This window comes from Caretta caretta, chromosome 15, assembly GCF_965140235.1.
Source record: "Caretta caretta isolate rCarCar2 chromosome 15, rCarCar1.hap1, whole genome shotgun sequence".
NCBI lineage: Eukaryota > Metazoa > Chordata > Testudines > Cheloniidae > Caretta > Caretta caretta.
Genome location: NC_134220.1, coordinates 28,095,757 through 28,117,268, shown reverse-complemented (window position 1 = coordinate 28,117,268; position 21,512 = coordinate 28,095,757). Strand labels below are relative to the sequence as shown.

Sequence of the window (21,512 nt, the reverse complement as noted above, 5' to 3'; positions counted from 1 at the left end):
GCACATGTTGAGTATCTGATGTGTATGAAAACATTAGCTTCTCTATGCACTTTAATTTGGGTTAACAGTTTTAGAATATAACCAACCCTAGACAACTGAAATAAAGGATTAACCTTACCATAGTCTGGCAGGTTAAACACCAGTATGTTTATTATGAAAGGGCAAACAGTATAAGAAGATATTTCAAGATGACACGGTCTGGGAGAAAAAGCTTAGACTTTACCTAGATTAAGTGTAATTCAGATGACCAAAAAAGTCATATTCAGAGTAGTTTAGGAAGATACTGTGTTACACAATGTCTGCTGGTAGGTTAGAGGGCCAAACTCTGCTCATATATGTCAGTGAGAGTACTCTCATACATCAGCCAAACAGATTTACTCCTCAAAAAAGACAACAACTTTGTAGCAAGCCAATTATAAGCAATTAATTAGCAGTCTCTAGTAATGGTATTTTCACAAAGCACTCAAATTATTTCAAAAAAGAGCACATTAGATTCTTCAGACATAAATGCAAACAAGGTTATCCAAATATGTGTAGCACTTGTGCACAAAGAATTATGTTTGGTATAAAAAAAGTTAAAGCTAAGTGAAGTTTCAGACAAGCAGAGAACAAGAAATTGCCTCAGGCACTTTCTAAAGAATTTTTTTTTTAAACATTAAAAAAAGTTACATGTACTTTGCACTTATGGACGTCAGGTTTTGCTTGCTTTAAGAAGGGTTTTCCCATGTTCTTATTCCGTTAAACTTCAACTGCATAGAAGGGTTCAGATGCATGGAGCAACTAGCATGTCCCTTAAGAGTTCTTCTGTGGAACTTTGATTGTTACCTAGAAAGAAGAATGTTGGTTAGTTTCCTATATTTGAAGTGTTATTTAGAAGATTCACTTTGTTCCCTTCCCATTGCAGACATTAGGTCATCCCCGATTACTGATTATTCCCTGTGGCTCACTCATCCTCTATATTCTAGTTTTAAGTGGACCATGTGGTGCGTTTTTACCACAATTTTACAGTCTAACAGAGCTCACTTTTGGAAGGTTTCTGGACTTTCAGTTTAGTCGTTTCCTTTCTTCCAGTATCATCACACGTGCGAAGGCATGGATTCAATCTTGATTTGGATGGAAGAGTGGCATTTAAGTAGCACTGCTTGGAGGTCTCCCATTCCAGTAAACTACACTCCAGCTATTAAGTGGCTGATTTATAAGTGCACTACTGATATTCAAGCTTGTAGGCAGCACATGTTCTTCAGAAATGCAGGCTTAATTCCTTCCTCAAATGAGTTCATTACTAGCCCATTCATTCTTTACAATCAAATGCACTTAAAATGGGGGGATTCGAAGAGGTTCCTTCAAAAATCAAATCTAAATATTTGAATTTTTCAAATATTTCTTCAAATAAATCTATTAGTCTTTAAGGTGCCACTGGACACCCATTATTTTTGTGGATACAGACTAACACGGCTACCCCTGATACTTAAGAGGTTTCTTGAAGATAGTGTTCAGTGGGGCAATAAACTGGAAGTTAGAATAGAACCCAGGATGCCTCAGTTTTACCACTGCCTCACTGTGAGATTTTGAGCAATTCACATATCCTCATTTTACAGGTGAGGAAACCTGAGGTGGAGGTAGCTGTCCCACCTCACATAGGTAGTGAAGCTTGTTTATCAATTATGAAGTGCTCTGGCATTCTCTAATGAAACATGCTAAGCAAGTGCCACAAGTTTCGTTATTTTAGAAGCATAAAGTTCAGATCTACAAGAATTAAAATGTAAAGTGTTAAATGAAAAGAAGACAGTTCGTGACACTGAATGCTGAGGGCCAACTTCCTTCTTCTGGCAGTCTTGTGTCAAACGGTACAAAGCCCATACCTCTAGTGTTTTCCCCTGGCACAAACACATTGATACTCACAGTTTTCACTTCTGTATATGCCTCCAGGCCGTATTCCCCCAACTCTCGCCCATTCCCAGATGCTTTGTACCCACCAAATGGGGCCTGAGCGCCAAACACATCATAACAGTTTATCCTGGAATGGAAACCAAACCTTAGAAGTAGTTTGTCGCTTTAGAGCATCTACAGTGCCAAGGACTTTCCATGAAAGTCTCCATGATTAAGGGATGAACATTTCCTCAGATTCAGTTACAGCAAGTAGTTCACATCTACAAGGATTCTCTCCCACACCCCACCCTTTTGGCCAAGCAGATCCAGAGGAGGCACAGTTCAGCATCCATCAGAGAGTCAGGTGGGAAGGATGGGGGGGGGGGGGGCAGGGTGGTGGAAATAAGGTACAACGATCGCTCCTCTGCTGGCTGAGTACTAACCTCATCCCCACTGATCCAGGGAGCAAGACAGGGTCAGGAATCCAGTTCAGGTCTCCCACCTGTCAGCACACCAAGCGCCAAGGCTGCCCCTATCTGGCCACCTTTAAGTACTGACTACCTGCTTACTGCATACCATTTCTGGAAGGGAACACAAGATGCTGGTGTTCCAGAGTTTTCAGTAGATTCCAGTTTGTTTCTACAGTAAAGTTCAAGATGTTTTGAGCTATATACTAAAAGCCCTGACTACCTTAGACACACCTCTCTTTTTGTATTCTGCTGCAGCAGCCAAGACAGCACAAACCCCTCTGCTGACCTAACAGCTTCTAAATTCAAGTGGTAAAGGGCTGGGAGTTGGCAAGGTTCCCCCGCGTTGTATCTTCTGACCTAATGCTGGAGCCTGTTCTTCCATCCCACCCACCAAGCCTCTGTCTACTCTTCAATGCTCATCTCTTTGGACAGATTTTGCCAGAGAAGGTTGGGGATTTTATTAGAGTTTGAGACTTTTGACATTTTGGTTTGGTTTTAGTTTTGTACCTGCACTGAGGTGTGTAATAAAACACAGTTTATATATTGAATGAAGGAGGCCGCTTGAATGAGAAAGCCACAGCTTTTAAAAACTCAGGGGAAGGATTTGGCAATAGAGATCCTGTGTGTAGACTCTTACCAGACAGTTCCAGCCCGCAATGCCTGGGACACGTAGTTTGCTTTGTCAAGATCTTTTGTGAAGACTGCTGCTGCCAGACCATACTTGGAGTTATTTGCTCTCTCAATGACTTCCTCAATGGTTTTGAACTTCAAGATCTGCATGACTGGCCCAAATATCTATGAAATCAAAACAGAGCATATAAAAAAACCCCATGGCCTAGCCTATAGCGCCAACAAAAATTACAGGCTTGACGCAGAAACTACTAGGTGAGGTTCTCTGGCCTGTATTATGCAGGAAGTCAGACTAAATTATCACACTGGTCCCTTCTATCCTTAAAAATCTAAATGAAAAAAATTTCTGGATGATGGCTTGTCCATTTTTCATCTGATTCTAGCAAGAGTTAGAGTTCAGATAACAATCTATGGAATTCTGGTACTTGTAGTCCCTAGCATCAAGAGAGAAAAAAGAAAGAAGACACTTGGCAGAAAATTAGAGAAAAGAAAGATTTACAAATCAGTTGTTCTGACCTCCTCTGTAGCAATGGTCATGTTGTCCTGCACATCTCCAAAGATGGTCGGCTGGATGAAATAGCCCCTGTCTGCAGCAGGATTGCCACCACAGAGCAGTTTGGCTCCTTCCTGCTTCCCAGTGCTGATGTAGCCAAGGATCTTCTTAAACTGCTCTTCATCTACCTATGATCGAAAAAGAATAGTTTGATCCTTATGGAGGGAGAAAAGGATTCTACCACATTCTGGTCTATATACACCAGTTCTTTACATGGAGTTAGGAAGGCATTAATAGAACAACAATGCTGCGTTTAGACAGATTCCTAAGCCAGTCTGCAAGGGCAGAACTTGCTGTATCTAATTGTTTCAGATGGAGTATTTTGAGGTCAAAGTGATTATCTAAGTCAGTTCATTCATCCCCATTTCATTTAGACAACGGGCAAAGGTTAACGCAAGTTAGGCATATGAGTGCCAGGTATCTTTTAGCCTACTGGTTCATGGATACAGTCCCAGGTTTCAATGCACAATCAAGTAGCATCTCAAGAGAAGGAAAACTGAAGCTTCATGCTCTCACCTGAGGTCCCTGTTCAGTTTGAGAGTCAAACGGATTTCCAACCACCCTGGACTTGGCTCTCTCAATGCTTCTCTCTACGAACTCATGATATACATCTTCTTGGACATACGTCCGGGATCCAGCACAGCAGCACTGGCCTTGGTTGAAGAATAGGGCAAAGTGGGCTTGCTCAACAGCCCAGTCCACTAGGAAAGAGATGGCAAAAACTCAACAGATGGCTTAGGGGAGAATCTTCCTCATGCCAGCAGCAGGAATGTCAGAGCTATGAACTCCAGTCCACTCAGTCACTTCATATAGAAGATTGTGAATGTGGGTCTACATGCTGAATAAGTCTTTATTTAGATCAGATTCTACCCAAACTGCAGTGTCCATTAGAAATTAACCAAATCTGAAAAGTTGTTTTGGATCCAGCAAAATTTCCTTCCCCCACCACCACTTAGTGTGTGCCATTTTTTTGGCTCAAGTGAGAGGTGCGCGCACACACATGAGAAATAGGAGAGAGAACAAAGAAAAAATGCAAGAGGTTAGAAAGAGGCAGGCACAGCAGTGAAGCAAAACTTAATGGAGGAAAGAATGGGAGGAAACACTACTAGATACAGAAGATAATGAAATAGAGCCCAGAAGAATGAGTAAAGGATGTGAGGTATGCAGGAAAAAAACAAAAAGTGTAATCTCTGGGTAAATTAGTTCCCCCATCCCCACCCATGCCCTCTATTGTTTTGTGAGGAAATGCTGATACACCATTTTGGCGGCCTCATTGTGTGTAAGATACTCCTCCCAAGATGCACCGTGCACTCTGTAGGACACTAGCTAGGTGGCGCCATCAACAGGAATCCAGAGAATCCCTCGGTATAGGAGCTTTTGTGGGAATCACTGTCAGAACCTTCCAGCCCTTCCCAAATCCTGGCTGCAAAAAGCCATCCCGAGAGCTACAATTCAAACACTGCAGTGAGTCAGTGCTTACTGTCGGCATCAGACATGATGATATTTGGGCTCTTCCCTCCAAGCTCCAGCGTTACTCTCTTCAGGTTACTCTCTGCTGCAGCCTTCTGGATCAGATGCCCAACCTGTATCGGAAGGAGCAGAATCAAGATTAGGAACTAAACACCTCTCAGCTAGTGTTTCCCAAATGGTTAGTGGATGGAAGGTTCCATGTGGGTTATGAAGGCCCTGGGAGGTGGGAGGCTAGAGAGCAAGCCTGCTGTGCACTCACCCCACAGCAGCAGCTTCTGTCACAATGGAGGGGGTGGCCGGGCCAAATCTGAGTGAATGGCCCTTCAACCCATGCACCACAACGCCCAGAGCGAGAAGCTGGGCCCAGCCCCCTGGGAACAGGAGCTGTCGCTGCGGGGTAAGTGGGGGGCCGGCTCACACTTCAAACCAAACACCTCCTCTCCCCCCCCGGCCTCCACCTCAGGGCCTTCCCTCCGGCCTGGGATTAGGGTTGTGGTGCCAGGAAAGAAGGTGCTGCTGTGGGAGATCAGAGCCTCCTTGGTGGGGCGAGGAGGAGGTGACGGCAGTGGTGAAGGATGTTGGCCTGTGATTCCCCTGTGAAATTTCGACCCTGAGTGGGTCACAAAAAAAAAAAATACAGCTGGTGGGTCACCTTACTAAAAAGTTTATGAACCACTGTACTAAGCAACTCTAATAGCTGCTCTGTGTTACTCTGATGCCCTCGGACATTGCAGTGAAGGGTCTGATTTTGTCCTAATGCTTTTCAAGCAGCTGGTGCAAGGACATACACTGTAAGTAAGAAAGGAAGCCATGTTGTTGTACTCCATTCTGATTTCATTAGGGAAGTCTAGGCAGTAACAAAAATCAACAGTAATGTCAGATATCAGAACCTCTGACCAAGCAGAGCTGGACACAGATGTACAGCTTGGGTGGATTTGATTTTAGAGAGAGAGACAGACAGAATTTAAAATCTAGATATTTCAGCAGCTGCTAGAGCTTATTGCGTCACCTGGCCGGGTTACTGGTGTTAGATATCTGTCAGCAGTTTCCTTGTAATCCCTTCATTGTCTGCATTTTAGCTGAATCATTGAAGTCTGCACAGAGATTAAACTTCACCTACAAAGAAGCAGCCCAAAGGCAATCTTCTTTAAGAAGAACCATTCCAAAAAGACCACCTGAACAGAGTAAGGCTTAGTGTTGTTACAAATCAGTCCTGCTGGTTAAAGACAGCTGCGTTTTTAAAAGGAAGGCAAAACAGTTTTTTAGTGTTTGGTACAGAACATAAATTTTACACAGGCCACCCACACGAGACAGTTGACAGGGATGCAGACATGCCGCGTCTTACCTCAGTGGAGCCAGTGAAGGCCACTTTATCTACTTCCATGTGGGATGCTATGGCAGCCCCTGCAGTGGACCCATAGCCGGGAACAATATTAACCACCCCTGGTGGGAATCCAGCCTGTAAGTTCACCAGCCAAAGAAAACTGATGTTACTTTATTATTCCCTTTACAGCTAAAGAGGATCCGTAGCCCTGTCAGTCACACCAACCTCCAATACCCTGCCCCACAAAAAAAACAGGACTCCTTTCCACTTCACTCACATCCTCCAGGCTGCAGCCTTCTCAGGACTTTGCTAGACCACAGACACCTGCCTCCAGTATCTTAAAGCCAGATTGCCAGCTTAGGTGACCTCTGACTAACTTAAAGGGGCAGCATTCATTTAAGTTTGTTTTGGTTAGTTAGCCCACTGAAGTTCATTGAAAACTCCATCCCCATTCAAAAGCAGAAACTCCTGTATCTGCCAGGGAGAAGGGCAGGGACAGGAATGACATCTGGTTAGTCTAGATGCTGGAATTCGTTTAAAAAAAAACAACAAAAAACAAAAAACACACATCTTTCCTCTTTGGCCATGGCAACTTTTTGCTCTGGCTGTTCCTCCCCCCCCCCTCGCCCACCTCATACGGGTTCCTGTAACCCATTCTTTGTGTTGCTGTGTGGTCACAGCACATTGCACAACCACAGATAGAAGTACAAGTGGGAGGTTGAGTCAGAACCAGCTTCTTCTCTCACCTCTTTGATCAGACTGGCCACATAAAGAGCCGTCAGGGGTGTTTGCTCAGCCACTTTCATCACAACTACATTCCCGGTGGCCAAGGCAGGCCCGATTTTCCACGCCTGCATCAGGAGTGGGAAATTCCACTGCAAGACACAAGGAAACCTTCTTGGCTACATTTGAAAACACTGACTCTCCATTTGAATTCATTGGAGAGATGAATGAGGGTCTGACAGATCCCCAGCTTCTGTAGTTGGTTTATCTCCACTGAAGTCACTTTCACCAGCTGTGGATCCAACCCTGTACCTGTCTCCCTGTTTTACTAACACCCTGGATTATAAATTTGTGGTTCTCCTTTTGCTATCCCAGCCCTTGGTCCCACTGGTAAGAGGGAACTGCAGAAGTTTAAATTTTGATGCAAAAAAGGTGAAAGCCTTTTCATTGACACTTAAAACACCTTCCTGAAAATTTACTTAAATGATTCTACATTCTGGGTCTGACCTCTGGCCTTGTCTCTCAGAAGTTTTTATTCATTTCATTACTTATTAATATGTCATCACACCCCGCCACAGGATCCAGGCATCTCACAAATGGATGAGTTTAGTCTCAACACCCCAGTGAGGTAGAAGAATGTTATTCCCATTTACAGATGTGGAGTGGAGCCACAGATTAAGCAAATTGGCCAAGGTCAGGTTGTCTGTAGCAGTGCTAAGAACCAAACCCCAAACTCCACATCCCAGTCAAGTGCAGAAACCTCAAGGCCATCCTTCCTGGGATATACTTGACAAGGATGCAGCATTAACTGCAAGCACCTGCATGGCTCATCTGATGGGGGCCAGGAAACAGAAGATTAATTTCCCATAGCTAGAGCTGACTGAACAGGAGAGCTGTTCACTCACTTCTGGAGTCTATCAAATAGTTAGGAACAAAAACAGAAGAGACTAGTAGATAGAGTGAAGAGCTAGGTCTCTGCCTCTCAAGATATGCTATTTTTAAAGGAGTGACATATTTTGGGGGATGTCTATTTATACAGGTTACGTCTAACTTGAAAGTTAGAACCTTAACTGTTGGCAACCAGGCCTCTTCTAATTGCTCACAAGTTGGTTTGAAACATTGATAGCGGAGTGTCTGCAAGAGCTTGCTTCTGAAAAAGTTCATGCTAAACTCGCTAACAGATTAAGATTCCAGAATTAAAGGTTTATATCCAATTCCTGCTTATTAGTAGACACACAAGCACAGTGCATCACAACCATGTCTGATCTCTAACAAGGTAATATTTACACACTATTTTATGTCCACAGCAATTCATAGAAATAAGACTAGATACAAATGAAGTTGCATCAGATCTGAGCTATAAGTGTAAATGAAGTACTTGCGGTAAAGAGGGTTAGAATTCTGTCATTCACAGCTGGATGCACAGAGTGTGATTGACAATTACATCAAGTTTGCTTCATCACTGCCAGAGCAATGTAAAGGGCTACAAGCATAATTTCCCTCAGTATTAAAAGGGAAATCATGCTTAGCAGAGGCCAGAAACTTGCATTTTAATGTTATTCTCTATGCCAAGGTGCATTTCTGTAGGCCCATGATACATTTTACTTACCGGGATGATCTGTCCACAGATCCCTACTGGCTCATGTCTTGTGTAACTGAAGAAGTCTCCATCTACGGGAATGGTTTTTCCATGACATTTGTCAGCCCAGCCAGCGTAGTACCTGACAATTACATGGTTTTAGTCACTGGTTTAGGACAACAAGTCTCCCACTTAGGAATAAGAGTTAACTTTTTTTGACATCTCAGGCAGGGATTCAGACTCTGACCCTACAGCAGTAAGAGGGAACTACAGAGGCATCACTCCGCATGACCAAATATAACCTTGCCTGAGACACGAGGTGACGCATGACGCACATGTGGGTCAACAGACTCTGCTACAAAAAAATCTCCTGGCTCCAGCACATGGCGCACATAAGTCCCCACATTTGGGATACATTTCGGGACCACGACTCAAAGAAGAACGTGTCTCAAACACTGATTTTAAAAGGGACCTGAATGGAAAGCCACAACATTGCTAAGAGGCTCAGGTCACCTGAAATCATTTTTTTTTTAAATATACAGTGCGTTAGGGTTGAGTGAGAGCCCCTTCAAAGCAGTCTAAGCTCAGTTCTCATTGCAAGCTTCACCGGGTACAGGCTTTTTTAGCTCCCAGGATGGAGTGCCCACCTATGTGACTGTGTAACCCAATAGTCCAGCATGTTGTTGTTGTTGTTTTTTGATAGGCAAGTAAAAGATCACTGGCATTCCTTGGTTCTTTATCATCACAGTGAGGGCTGGCAGAGCAGGTTGTGTGTTCCTCGGCTAATGATTTCATGAGCATCTGGCACAGCTACTTTTAGCCACACGCATTCCGCTGAGCTATGCCACTGAGCTAAGTTCAGCTCAAAACTGGACACGCCCCAAGGACAGGATTCTGCCAGTGTAAAATACTCATCACAGGAAGCCTCCACCCAGCCTCTAGCCAGCACCTGAACACTGGCCCGTCTTCAGACACCAGACTCACAGGTTGGTGTTTTCCTCACTTTACAGACAGCAAATTGAATACAAACAGCAGAAACAGATTGTTTGGGTCCATCCAGGACTCACAGCGGCCCATTACCCTTCACGATGGGTTTAACAAGTTCAGAGGGCTCAGATTTGCCAATAGCATCTTTCAGGGTTGGTATGTGGCTTTAGGAAGGCAGGATTTGGAGATGCGCATTCCAGGGCCATACTGAGGAAGCAGCTGACTGCACTAGCCTGGCTGAACTGATTAAAAGTGAGAGTCACTGGCTCGGGATGCATTTCGCCCTGCCGCAGACCAACAGGATGGGACACAGGCTGCCATCAGGTCAGATCAAGTCTAACCAGTTAGAATGCTCAAATTACAGCAGCACCCAGTCAGGAATTCCCCCACACAGCAACATTTGCAGATCTCCAGCTACCACAGATAAGCTGAATGCCAGACTTCATAGCACTTCGCACTGATTTGCTCTCCTTGTTGCATGAAGTAAACAAACTCCTACCTGATGCATTTGGTTACCATGTCCAGATCCACTAAGTAGGCAATGGAGTACGGTTTGCCATTATCCAGAGTTTCCAGCTCCTACAAAGAGAGTTACAAACTCATATTTGGATAGTCCCAGCCCCGACTCCCAACCACAGCCCACGGTGAGCCTGACTCTGGGTTTGCTCTTTGGACAAGTTCCGCATTTACCTCTTCCTACCTAGCCCCAAATGCCCGATACTGCAAAGACTCCCTCCCACTCCTTCCTTGCATAGGCTATGGCTCTTTTGGAGCGTGAAAGGGACTGATGCAAGGTCCTCTTCTCCCCTCTCCTAGGGCAGAGTATACAGACCCCACAGCTATTCCAGACTCCAGGCTGAAGACCTGAGCTTGGATCACCCCCTGCTGCAGCACACGGAGCTGTCAGACCATCAGACACTCCAAAGGACAGAGTCTGGACATTCAGTTATTCCCTTCCCCACTAATGAGACAGAGCGGTGTAGTCGTGATCAATATCATCATGCCTGTGAGCAGTAGGCAGGGGAAGCAATGGGACTGCGGGCTCTTGGCTGGGCTAGATGGGTTTGTTTCAGTGTGTATCACACTAACAGCAGTATGCGCGAGGCTTCACTCAGGGAGACTCTTAGAGGGAAAGTCTGCTCTCAGCGAAACCAGGCTCGCTCCCTGGTCTTTGACAGTGCAAGATTCAGAGCAAGGCAAAAGCAGGACTGGCCAATACGCTGCAAGGCCCTTCTAGCAGAAGTCACACCTGCTCCATGCTCAGAGCACTCAGTCAAGGTGGAGAAAGAGCCTCCGGCACCTGCCAGTTCAGGGGGTTCCAAGCCTGGGCTGTAGCCACTGCGGGCAGGAACAAGCCGGGTCCTTCCTTTGCTCTGACTGCAGGAACGGGCTGCCGGACATGAGGAGTGGCTTGTTTACCCTTCGTACCCCACAGAGCTGCCATTAATGCAGGAGCTACAAGAGCCAGCTCCTCTCACCTGACTTGGCAGCTCCCTTTTACACATGCAGCCAAGTGAGCTCCCCTCCCCCTAAGACGGCCGTATCCACCTCTGGCGACACTGCCAGAATCCCTCCCATACCCAGCTGAACCAGACCGGCAGTGCCCAGCAGACAGCTTTATTAGACCGCACCACCCCAGGGAGGCCGGACAGTACGTCCAGGGAGCGCGATACGCACGGCCAGGTAGGCCCGATCTCTCTCAATCAGGTCGGCGAGGCGGAGCAGCAGCTTCCCCCGGTGAGAGGCGTCCATCCGTCTCCAAGGTGAGCCCAGCTGGAAGGCCGCCTTGGCCGCCTGCACGGCCTTGTCCACATCCGCCTGAGGAGGAAACCAGACAGAGAGGCTGAGTGGACAGCGCTCTCCGCCCCCACCGCCTATCTGAGGTTGAATGGAAGAGGCTGTACTCGGAGGGACAAATAAATTAGAGGGGTTGGGGAGAAGTGGCCCAGGAGAAAGACAGAGGAAACTGCAGTGCAGCGTGCACTAGGAGTCAGGACTTTCTGGGTCCCCAGCACATGCTCTAAGCTGTACACTTGGTTTCTACACTAGGTCCCTGTGCCAGGTTAGTCCCCTGATGTTCGCCTTGGGGTTAACACTGACCCGTCTCCCAGGGCAGTGGGAGGCTGAGTGCTGTGTGTTGCAGCACCATACTCCAAGTCATGGCATAGGGAGGGGGACAAAACCCTGTGTGCCTCATCACATCCGTGTATTAGCCTGGAAAATGGGATCCTTCCTCTGCCCTAATGCAGAGAGGTGCTGGGCAAGGCCTCGTTGGCGGAAGTGCTGACGCTCAGAAGCCAGCAGCCACGCAGTCTGGCCACCTTCGCTCTCGCTGGAAGGAGAGATGGTCCCCTACGCCAGTGTCTTGGACTACAGGAGGGGACTGCTCTGGCACTAGGGGGGTAGGTGCTAGCCTGTTCGGATTTCCCCCCTTTGGCTCAGTTGAAGGGAGTGGTGGGTCCCATCCCCAGGAGTTGGATAATCCCCCATCAGCACTGCCAAACACTGGCGTTACAGTGGATAATTCACAAACTTCATGCAACTAAAATAAACCCTCCCCCTTCAAAATACAGCTGCCAGCCACTGGCTGAGAAGGTCGTTGGATTGTGGGAGGGAACAGGACGTCCATCCAAGTGACACCAGAGAGCGCCTGTTGTCTCCTTGATAAGACCAGGGGGCATCTTTCATACATGAAAACCCAGCCCTGCTGTCAGCCGATTCTCTGCAGGCTGAAGTCTGATTCCAGCCTGCAGGGATTTTGCAGAGTCACTGTTTGCTAACGCAGCTGTAGCCTTCCCAGCACTACATGCTACATTCAGAGATAACATTACGAAATTATATTTGAAAAGAATGGGTGTAACGGGCTGAACAACTATCACCACATAAAGGCTGCTTTCCTGGATAAAGCCAAGCATGTTTACACGAGGCATATTTCAGCGGCAGTATCTGCTGGGCTAATATTTACTTTAGATCCTCTGGCAACGCAGGACAAGAGCAAGGGGGGGTGACTTCTGAAGTTTCTAGTTGGATTTGTTTAGATTTAGCATGGCTAATTCAATTTAGAATCCAGTATCTCTCTATTTTATGGTGCTTAGTGTTTCTAGCCAGTTCCCATTTTTGGTGTACACACCAACCTAACGAAGCTGACTACCAGCGCATGCAGAAATCCAAGTGATTTCCTCCCTCTCCTCCGACAACAGCGTAAGTCGACCAGTTTGGAGAGGAAGGTTGGCCTTGTACTTAAGGCACTGAATAGGGACTCAGGAGATCTGGGATCAATCCTTGGCCCTGCCTGGACTCCAAGCGACCTTGGGTGAGTCACTTCATCTTTCTGTGCCTCGATTCCCTACTTGTAAAAATCGAGAGAATTCTTCTCGTGTCTTTCTGGACTATAAGCTCTTTGGAAGAGTCTTTGTTCCTGTATGTGTATGTAGAGCATGCAGTACATCAGGGTCCTTAGGCACTACTGCAATACGAGGCGCTCGGAGTGATCAGGACCCTTTCATTCCGCTGATAAACATCCATCCATTCCATTTCACTGGGACCCCTCCATTCCGCTGATAAACATCCATCCATTCCATTTCACTGGGACCCCTCCGCTGATAAACATCCATCCATTCCATTTCACTGGGACCCCTCCAAGCATCCAGTCCTGTTTTACAGCACCTAGGTCACGGACACAGCCCTCTGGCACATGCCAGTGCTGGCTTCTGTCCTTTCCTGGGGTAGGAACATTCTGCAAAGACTGATCACAACACTGGGAGCTCAGCCCGTTCTTCACCACCCCTCTGCCATTCTAATCCAGGCTCTGATGTTTACTCATTGGTGGCCTTGAGTTACTTCCCCTTTCTGCCTGTCTCCCAGTGTTCAAAATGGGGGGAAACAGCCATTTTTCTGGGATACGGCAGAGAATAGTAAAGCACCATATAAACAGCTAAGTTTCCTCACTGCCTGTTTGGCTTCCTACCTTTGATTAGGAGCAGAGCAAAGCAAAGCGAGAGAGTTTTATTGTGCTTTTGGGGCGGGGAGAACCCAAATGAATAGGAAAGCTACACTGACACTTCTTTATATACAGTAAATGTAGCAGTTTACCATAACATGGAGTTCAGGCACTTGCAGGATAAAGGACAGAGAGCAAACATGTTTCTGGACGGGGGTTATAAAAAGACGTGCACATGATCTCTTTTTATGCCATGATTTTGTAAGTCAATACCTATCAGTCTCAGAGATCTTATAGGGACAGTGTTTACCTTGTCTCCCTCAGCAACCTGGCAGATAACTTCCCCCGTTGCTGGGTTGACAGAAGGGAAGGTTTTCTTGCTGACTGCATCATGCCATTCATTGTTTATGAAAATCTGCAATTCAAAAAAAGAGAAAGACTTCAGTATGCAGGCCCGAGAGTCATCTAATCTGGAACCTCTATTGTTTGGTGCTGGGCTTACCAGGAAGCCGGAAGCACAGCTCTGCACCTTAAGCAGTTCAAATTAAGTGTAAAAAGAAAAGGAGTACTTGTGGCACCTTAGAGACTAACCAATTTATTTGAGTAAAATTTATTTACTTGTGGCACCTTAGTCTCTAAGGTGCCACAAGTACTCCTTTTCTTTTTGCGAATACAGACTAACACGGCTGTTCCTCTGAAACCTGTCAAATTAAGTGTGTGGCTCTACACATCATGTTTAACATGCAAAACACTAGAGAGTCATAGAAAAGCTACTGGCCTCCAGGGCTTTTAAAAAAAACAAACAAACCATCAGACATGTGCCACCTGCAAAAGGTTTCTGAGGAGCAGCCATTAAGCCTTACACAACGACTCTCACAGCATTTTGAAACAGGCAAAATTGCGCGGGAAGGGAAGAATCCATAGTCAAGCGCCGGGTCAGGTCAGCATCAAAACCCCTCATTCTAGGGAGATAATCTGACCAGTGCGTGATCCACAAGAGACACAGCTGCAGCCAGTGGGACCCCATAACAACAGACTCCCCCCTGTGCTAGACTCTGCCATGGTAGGTAGCCATTTGTGCAACTGTACCATTTTGCAGACATCCCAGCCCACAAATATACCCCTTGGGAGTGAGGCAGAGAACCCCTCCAGGCCCCTGGATACCAGAACAATGAGTGTGGTATCTCTACGAGATCAGTGCACAGATCTCACCCAGCCACCTCTGCCAGAGACCCCAGGGCATGCTTGGCTATTCCTCCTGACGAAACAAGCTAGCAAGCAGAGGGAACAGCACCCACCGGAAAGACCTTCTGCTTATTGAAAAAAGGCATCTTCCTTCCCTCCCCCCAGTTCTAAACATTTTGTAAAACTAGAGTAAACAGGAGCAGAGTGGGCAGGGAGAGGGCAGGCGACAACCCGAGCAAGACACAAGCCACCAGAAAAGACAACAAAATATACCCTTATTGAGCTTATTTATTTGTGTTCCTTCCAGTCCTACAATTCTATGCCCAGCTAGGGCTCCAGGATATACACAAGGCAGGGCCTTAGGTTGTGCATGTCCTCCTCCATCCAGGCCATGTGACATTCAGATCAACACCTCCAGGCCAAAACGCAGCTACCAAGTTTTGCAACAGCTACCTATTCAATGGCATAATATTACTCTTGCCCTGGGTATCGTATAGGAATAGGGCCATGCCCCTTTTAATAGGGAGTGCGCCCTCCGTCTAGTCATTACTTTCCTCAGTGTTTCAGAAGCCACCAGCCCTCTGCCAGAGCCACAGGGTTTACACGGAGCTTGCACATTGCGTATTTGCCCATGTGGGTTCTTCATATTATGTATGTTGTATAACAAGCAAGAGACAACTCCTTCTCCCTCCTGTTTGCCACACTCACTTGTTCTATCTTGTCTCAAATTATACTAAGGTCCAGAGGGCAGGAACCGTGTCTACGCTGCTCATCAGGGTGGATAAAAATCAATGATTTAAAACCAAAAAAAAAATTGGATTTTTTTGTAATTTAAATCAGATTTTTTTTAATAAAATGCTTTTTGAGGAAAAAACCTATCTAAAGATAGTTTTAATTAAGATACATTATAGCTCAAAGATATCTCATCATGGTATAGGGATTATAAATTCTAATTCTATGGTATGAGACAATATATTCATGTAATGTTTAAGAAAAGTTTTGTAAATGAGTTCCAATAGTTCATGGATTAGGGACCCAATTTTATGGGTTCCACTGGATTCTGTATAGAAAGATTAACCTAAATAAATCTACCCACCCAATGGGACTCAGTGCTCAGTCTAGAAGATATCATCAGAGATGCTTAGTTTTGCAGTTCTCAAACTGTGGATTTGTCTCTCCAGAGGTAACATGCTTGTTAACAACATAAATGTTTTTAAATAAATAAATAAATAAATAAATAATTTATACAGGTGAGAAATAACAGACCTCAACTCTATTGATCCTCTGCAAATTTCTGTACACAGAGTCAATCCCTTACATCTCTCTAAAAGTGCAAAGTTTCAAAAAGTTCAATGAATAGAAGATTGTTGGAGGCAGAAGAGATCTGGACAAGGAGGAAGGAGAAGAAGTCTGGAGATACATGTGAGAAGTGAGGGACATATGCTTGTTTTGTTAAAATATTATATGTTTGCTGTTGAAGAAAAAAATCCAGACTCCATAACATTGTTGCTTTAGTTAAATAAAACAATTTAAATGTATGTCTGGTGACGTTCTCCTCCTAATACAGCAAGAAAATCCTCCAAATATTAATGATTAACCTGTTAAATTGGAGAAAGTTCACCTCCCAATGACTTCATAAATATCTGCTTCAATTACCTTTGGTAAACGAAATAACCAAACAATCATTCATTTTCTGATATAGCTGTAAAACTAATCTGAAAAAGTTTTCAAAATAAATCACTGTTTAAAAATCTTTAGTATGTACCTTCTAAAAATGAAATCTACATCTATCTCTGAGTTGTGAAGAATATGTATTAAGATGATGATAACCAACAAGAATGCACTTTTTATGTAGAAAATCATGATTAAATCGTGTCTTCCTGACTAGTGATTTAAATCATGATTTAAATCAAATTGATTTAAATCAAATCCACCCTGCTGCTCGTACAGCAAGTATAATAAACACAGGTAACACAATGGAACCCCGCTCCTGATCAGGGCTTTTTACACGTGCTCTAATCGCAACTGCCTAGTTTGTTTAGATGCTTAACATCAGAGTTTGGCAGCTGTATGCTGTTTTAAGCAAGGATACAACACTCCTCCCGCTCCATTGCATTTCCCACACTTGCCAGTTTGCAATGCACTTCAGAGCTGGTTCCTTGGATCTTGATCTGCAGACTCAGTGCCATTAGGCCTTAGTTTATAAACAATTTTTCCATACAAAATCCTGCCTCCGCCCCCCGCATGATTCCCATTAGAACTAGAGAAGAAGCAGTCTTAAACACAGACTCAGTGTTTTAGCCAGTGAGGACATATTCATGCAACTCCTAATGACATAAAGCAAACTGGCACCTTGGTGCTTCAGTAGGTTGCCAGATTCAGGAATTACAGCCTTCATTTAGGAAGGTGTCAGGATGTATTTACTGGTGTAAATCACTGAAGTCTCTCAATTCCCCCTCACTGCTCAGTTAGCAATGGCTACTGCTGTCCCTTCACACAGTCTCCCCACCACTAGGGCAAGATTTTTCTCTGCAGCTCCTGCTATCTGGAACAACCAAGTAGGACCCACTGTGGTCAGTTTCTGCCTCATCCAGTCTAGCTTCATGTCTTTTCTAGACATTGGTTTGCTATTCTGATGGGAGCATTATACAAAAGCCCCACTCAGGAGCCTGGCTGCACTGTGCTAGGGCCACAAACTATTCCAGAAAGAAAAGGAGGACTTGTGGCACCTTAGAGACTAACCAATTTATTTGAGCATAAGCTTTCGTGAGCTACAGCTCACTTCATCGGATGCAGAATACAGACTAACACGGCTGCTACTCTGAAACCTGAAACTATTACAGACAGTCCCTGATTTGAGGAGCTGTAAAATTTTTGTCTTTTTAAAAAAAAGAAAGTTCAGTTTCTCTCTGTTGGTACTGTAGCTTTGTCAGAGCGACACGGGATATAGTTTGCATGAGAGACTCAACCCTAGCATAGCTGTCACATTAACTGAGGTGAGAGGTCTTTCAGAAGCCAAACACAGGCACCCAAAGCAAAGTCTCAGTGCAAAGACCCCAGCCCTTTTATCAGAGCCACGTTGCACAGTCAGCGAAAGCAAGCTAATTCCCCACAGAAGCAACTGATTCATCTACAGTTGTTATTCAAAAGCAGTGATGTAACAGTTGTAAGATTGTACTTGTCCAGGACCTCCTCACATTTCATTTTTCATCATTAGAGCTGACCAAACAGCATTCCCTGAGATAACAGTGAAGGAAGAGTAGAAGATAGTCTAGGCAAAACAACATACCCAGGTTGCATGCTAAATCCTAGCCAATGATGACTTGTTTTCTCTCTGTTCATTTGCACTGGTAACAGCAAATGATCTAATTAAGTGTAGAACACACACACACAGGAGGACAACTTGCTTTACTGGCCAGATTCAGGAATTGATTGCATTGCTTGTGAAGGCCAATAGACTCTAAATTACTTGTATTAAGAACAGTTGGGATGCGTTCTTTTTGTTTTTTAAAAGAATGTCTTGCAACAAAAGACATAGCATTTAAATGCTCTGCAGGCCTGTTCTGTTCAGCTTCCTGCTCACCAACAATAAAGAAGTGGTATTATTCTGACTGTATTATATTCGCCTCGCATTTACATCCCAGCCACTGCAGCTGTAGGCTTGTACATGAGAACCCAAGAGTGACTTGACTTTCGTTATAAAAAGTCAAACTTCAGCATTAATGTAGTTTAACCTAATCTCACGTGTAAAGAAAGCAGGTAAGGAAGCTTTTTAAATGAGGTTTGGCAGTGCCCGTTTATGTACACATGGTGATCAAATACAGGTGCCTTGGTAAGCAAGATTAATCCATGAAGAATAAGCAGTTTCAGAGAAAAAAGAAAAGGAGGACTTGTGGCACCTTAGAGACTAACCAATTTATTTGAGCATGAGCTTTCGTGAGCTACAGCTCACTTCAGCGGTTAATCTACAGTGCTGTGCTGTCATCCTAGCTCTGTGTGGCACAGTCTTTCCAGCACCATGCAAAGAGAGATTATTTTGGACTTTGTCCCTGCTACAGGAGGCAGGTTTCAGTTTGCTTTGCACTTGGTATTTGCACAACCCTTTGTAGACGACAGGTCACAGAGGCAAGCGAACTATTATATAACCCTCCACTTGTAGCACTTTGGGAACTGAGCATTCAGGGACTTGCAAATTTGTTCCACCCTCAGCACACCACGATGCAGATTGCAAATGCCAGGCCACTACCATGGCATTGTTTTTACTTTAAAAACCACCCCCACAATAAAGCAGCAGTGACAGCAGGCTCATTGCAGCACAGGACAAAACGCAGCAAATCCGTTGCTTGCAGAGCGGACAGGCAGCCTGACTGCAAAAGATGGAACATTTCTGAGGACTCTTTTTATTTGCAAACTGGATACAATTAACTTAGGCTTGAATAGAGACGGGGAATGAATGGGTCATTACACAAAGTAAAACTATTTCCCATGCTTATCTCCCCCCCCCCTTCCTCAGACATTCTTGACAACTGTTGGAAATGGTCCACCTTGATTATCACTACAAAAGGTCGTCTCCCGTTCCCCCCCCCCCTCTCCTGCTGGTAATAGCTCACCTTAAGTGAAAAGAAAAAGAGTACTTGTGGCACCTTAAGTGATCACTCTCATTATAGTTTCAGAGTAACAGCCGTGTTAGTCTGTATTCGCAAAAAGAAAAGGAGTACTTATGGCACCTTAGAGACTAACCAATTTATTTGAGCATGAGCTTTCATGAGCTACAGCTCACTTCATCGGATGCTTATGCTCAAATAAATTGGTTAGTCTCATTATAGTGTGTATGGTAACACCCATTGTTTCACGTTCTCTATGTATATAAATCTCCCCACTGTATTTTCCACAGTATGCATCCGATGAAGTGAGCTGTAGCTCACGAAAGCTCATGCTCAAATAAATTGGTTAGTCTCTAAGGTGCCACAAGTCCTCCTGTTCTTTTTGCAAAGACAGACTAACACGGCTGCTACTCTGAAACCTTTTTATTAGAGGGTTGGTCATATAGTCGCGCCACTTCCTGGCAACTTTTGAGTACATTGTTTACCGCTGCCATAGAGGATTCTCCAGACACAACTTTCTTAGCTATAGGCGCATGAAACAGCTGGAGAGGCGGACTCTGCCTGACCAAGGATATGAAACCTGGACCCTCAGAGTCAGCGTTTGATACGCTACCAGCTGAGCTGGGTTTGCCATAAGGGCCAAGTCACAAGGAGGGCAAACAACTTCGAAGGGCGGTTTGATGGTCCACTGCAGGCGTCCGAGGAAGTGAGCTGTCGCTCCGGAAAGCTTACGCGCTAATAAACTGGCTAGTCTCCAAAGGGGCCCCAAGTCCTCCTGCTCTTTCTGCGGATACAGACTCACAGGGCTGCTCCTCTGAAACCTCTCGGGGCCGTGCTCTAAGCACGAGACCAGCGCGCTCCGCGCCCAGCATGGCACCGGGGCCCGGGGCGGGCTCGCAGGGAGGCGAGAAAGGCCCCCCGGGGCGGCGGTCGCTGGTGCCGAGGCTCTCGCAGCGGGGACTCCCGGGGCGCAGGGCCGGCCCCAGCGGCCCCCGTGCTCGGCCAGCCCCCAGCCCGACCTCTGGCCGCGGACCGCGGGGCCAGGGGCTCCGCTCAGGTGCCGGGGGGGGCCCGCTGGCGCCCAGCCCTGCGCTGCGTCCGCCCCGGGGCCCCGCCAGCCCCGGCTCGCGGGGACCAGCGGCGGCTGCAGCCCCCGGGGCTGGAGGGGGCGGGTCAGGCCGGCCCCTGGCGGCTGCAGGGCTCCCGCCCGCCCGGGGGCTGCAGAGAAGCCGGGCCCGGGCCTGGGACCCCCCCTACCTTGTTGTAGGCAACCTCCGGGCGGGGGTTGGGGGCGGGGACCGCGGAGGCGGCGGCCGAGAAGCGGCTGCCGAGCTGGGCCGGAGCCGCCCGGCCCCACAGCCGGGAGCCCAGCGCGGCCGCACGCAGCATCCTGGCGCTGAGGAGACGCTGCAGTCGCGGGAAGGCGGCCGCGGCCAGGCGGCCCGAGCCCCGCCCAGCGGCCCCGGGGGAGGGTCCGGGCCCCGGGGCACGTGTGGGCGGGGAGCCGGCTGCGGCGGCCTCGGTCCCGCCGCCCCCCGGCCAGCCCTGCCCGCGCCGGGGGTCCGTTTGCCCGCAGGCCGGCCGGGGCCGGGTTTGCCGAGGGGGCCCAGCCCGCACTAGGTGACCAGCGAGCAAGGGGGAAAAAGCGGGAGGTACCGAGGCGCCCGGGTAAGACAAAGCCCTGGACGTCGGGACTGCGGCCCCTCTACAGTCAGGACATCTTGCCCTCCCCGCCTCCCCCCGAGTCCAGGGGGCTGTGGCAGGAGCAAGGGTTTCATCTAATGCATCCCCTGAGGGCCCGTGTCTGGCTCTACATTAGAGGCTTGTGTGGTCCCCCGTCACTGTAGCGTCTGGGCACCCCACATCCTTCCCTGCGTTAACACCCTTCTGAGTCGGGCAGTGCTCTTACTGGTGGGGAAACTGAGGCACAGAGGGGCCAACGGCCTGGTTTGCCCAAGGTCACACCGGGAGGCTGGGGTGGAGCGGGGAATTTAACCCACGTCTCCCAAGTCTCAGGCTAGTGCCCTATCCCCTGGACCATCCTTCCTTGTTGGGATATGTAAGGGTTAGGTAGAGACCCGGCAAGCTGCTAAAGTGCTGGCATGGCATTAGGGGACAAAGGCATAAGAAGGCTGTAGTTCTTTGCGTAGTAAATAAGTTGCCATATTTTGCCCTTCC

At 46.8% G+C, this 21,512-nt stretch overlaps 1 protein-coding gene across 1 annotated transcript; it reads right to left on the bottom strand.

Moving 5' to 3' along the window:
• Window positions 1-101: 101 nt before the first annotated feature.
• ALDH2 (aldehyde dehydrogenase 2 family member) lies at window positions 102-20,755 on the bottom strand. The gene is made up of 13 exons (XM_048820936.2): window positions 20,592-20,755; window positions 13,856-13,960; window positions 11,283-11,423; window positions 10,105-10,184; window positions 8,649-8,760; window positions 7,063-7,191; window positions 6,338-6,451; window positions 5,003-5,105; window positions 4,039-4,223; window positions 3,486-3,650; window positions 2,977-3,134; window positions 1,903-2,017; window positions 102-825 (listed from the first exon to the last, which is right to left on the bottom strand). The coding sequence occupies exons 1-13, from the start codon at window positions 20,721-20,723 to the stop codon at window positions 793-795; spliced, it is 1,572 nt and encodes a 523-aa protein (XP_048676893.1). The 5' UTR covers window positions 20,724-20,755; the 3' UTR covers window positions 102-792.
• Between the last annotated feature and the right edge of the window lie 757 nt (window positions 20,756-21,512).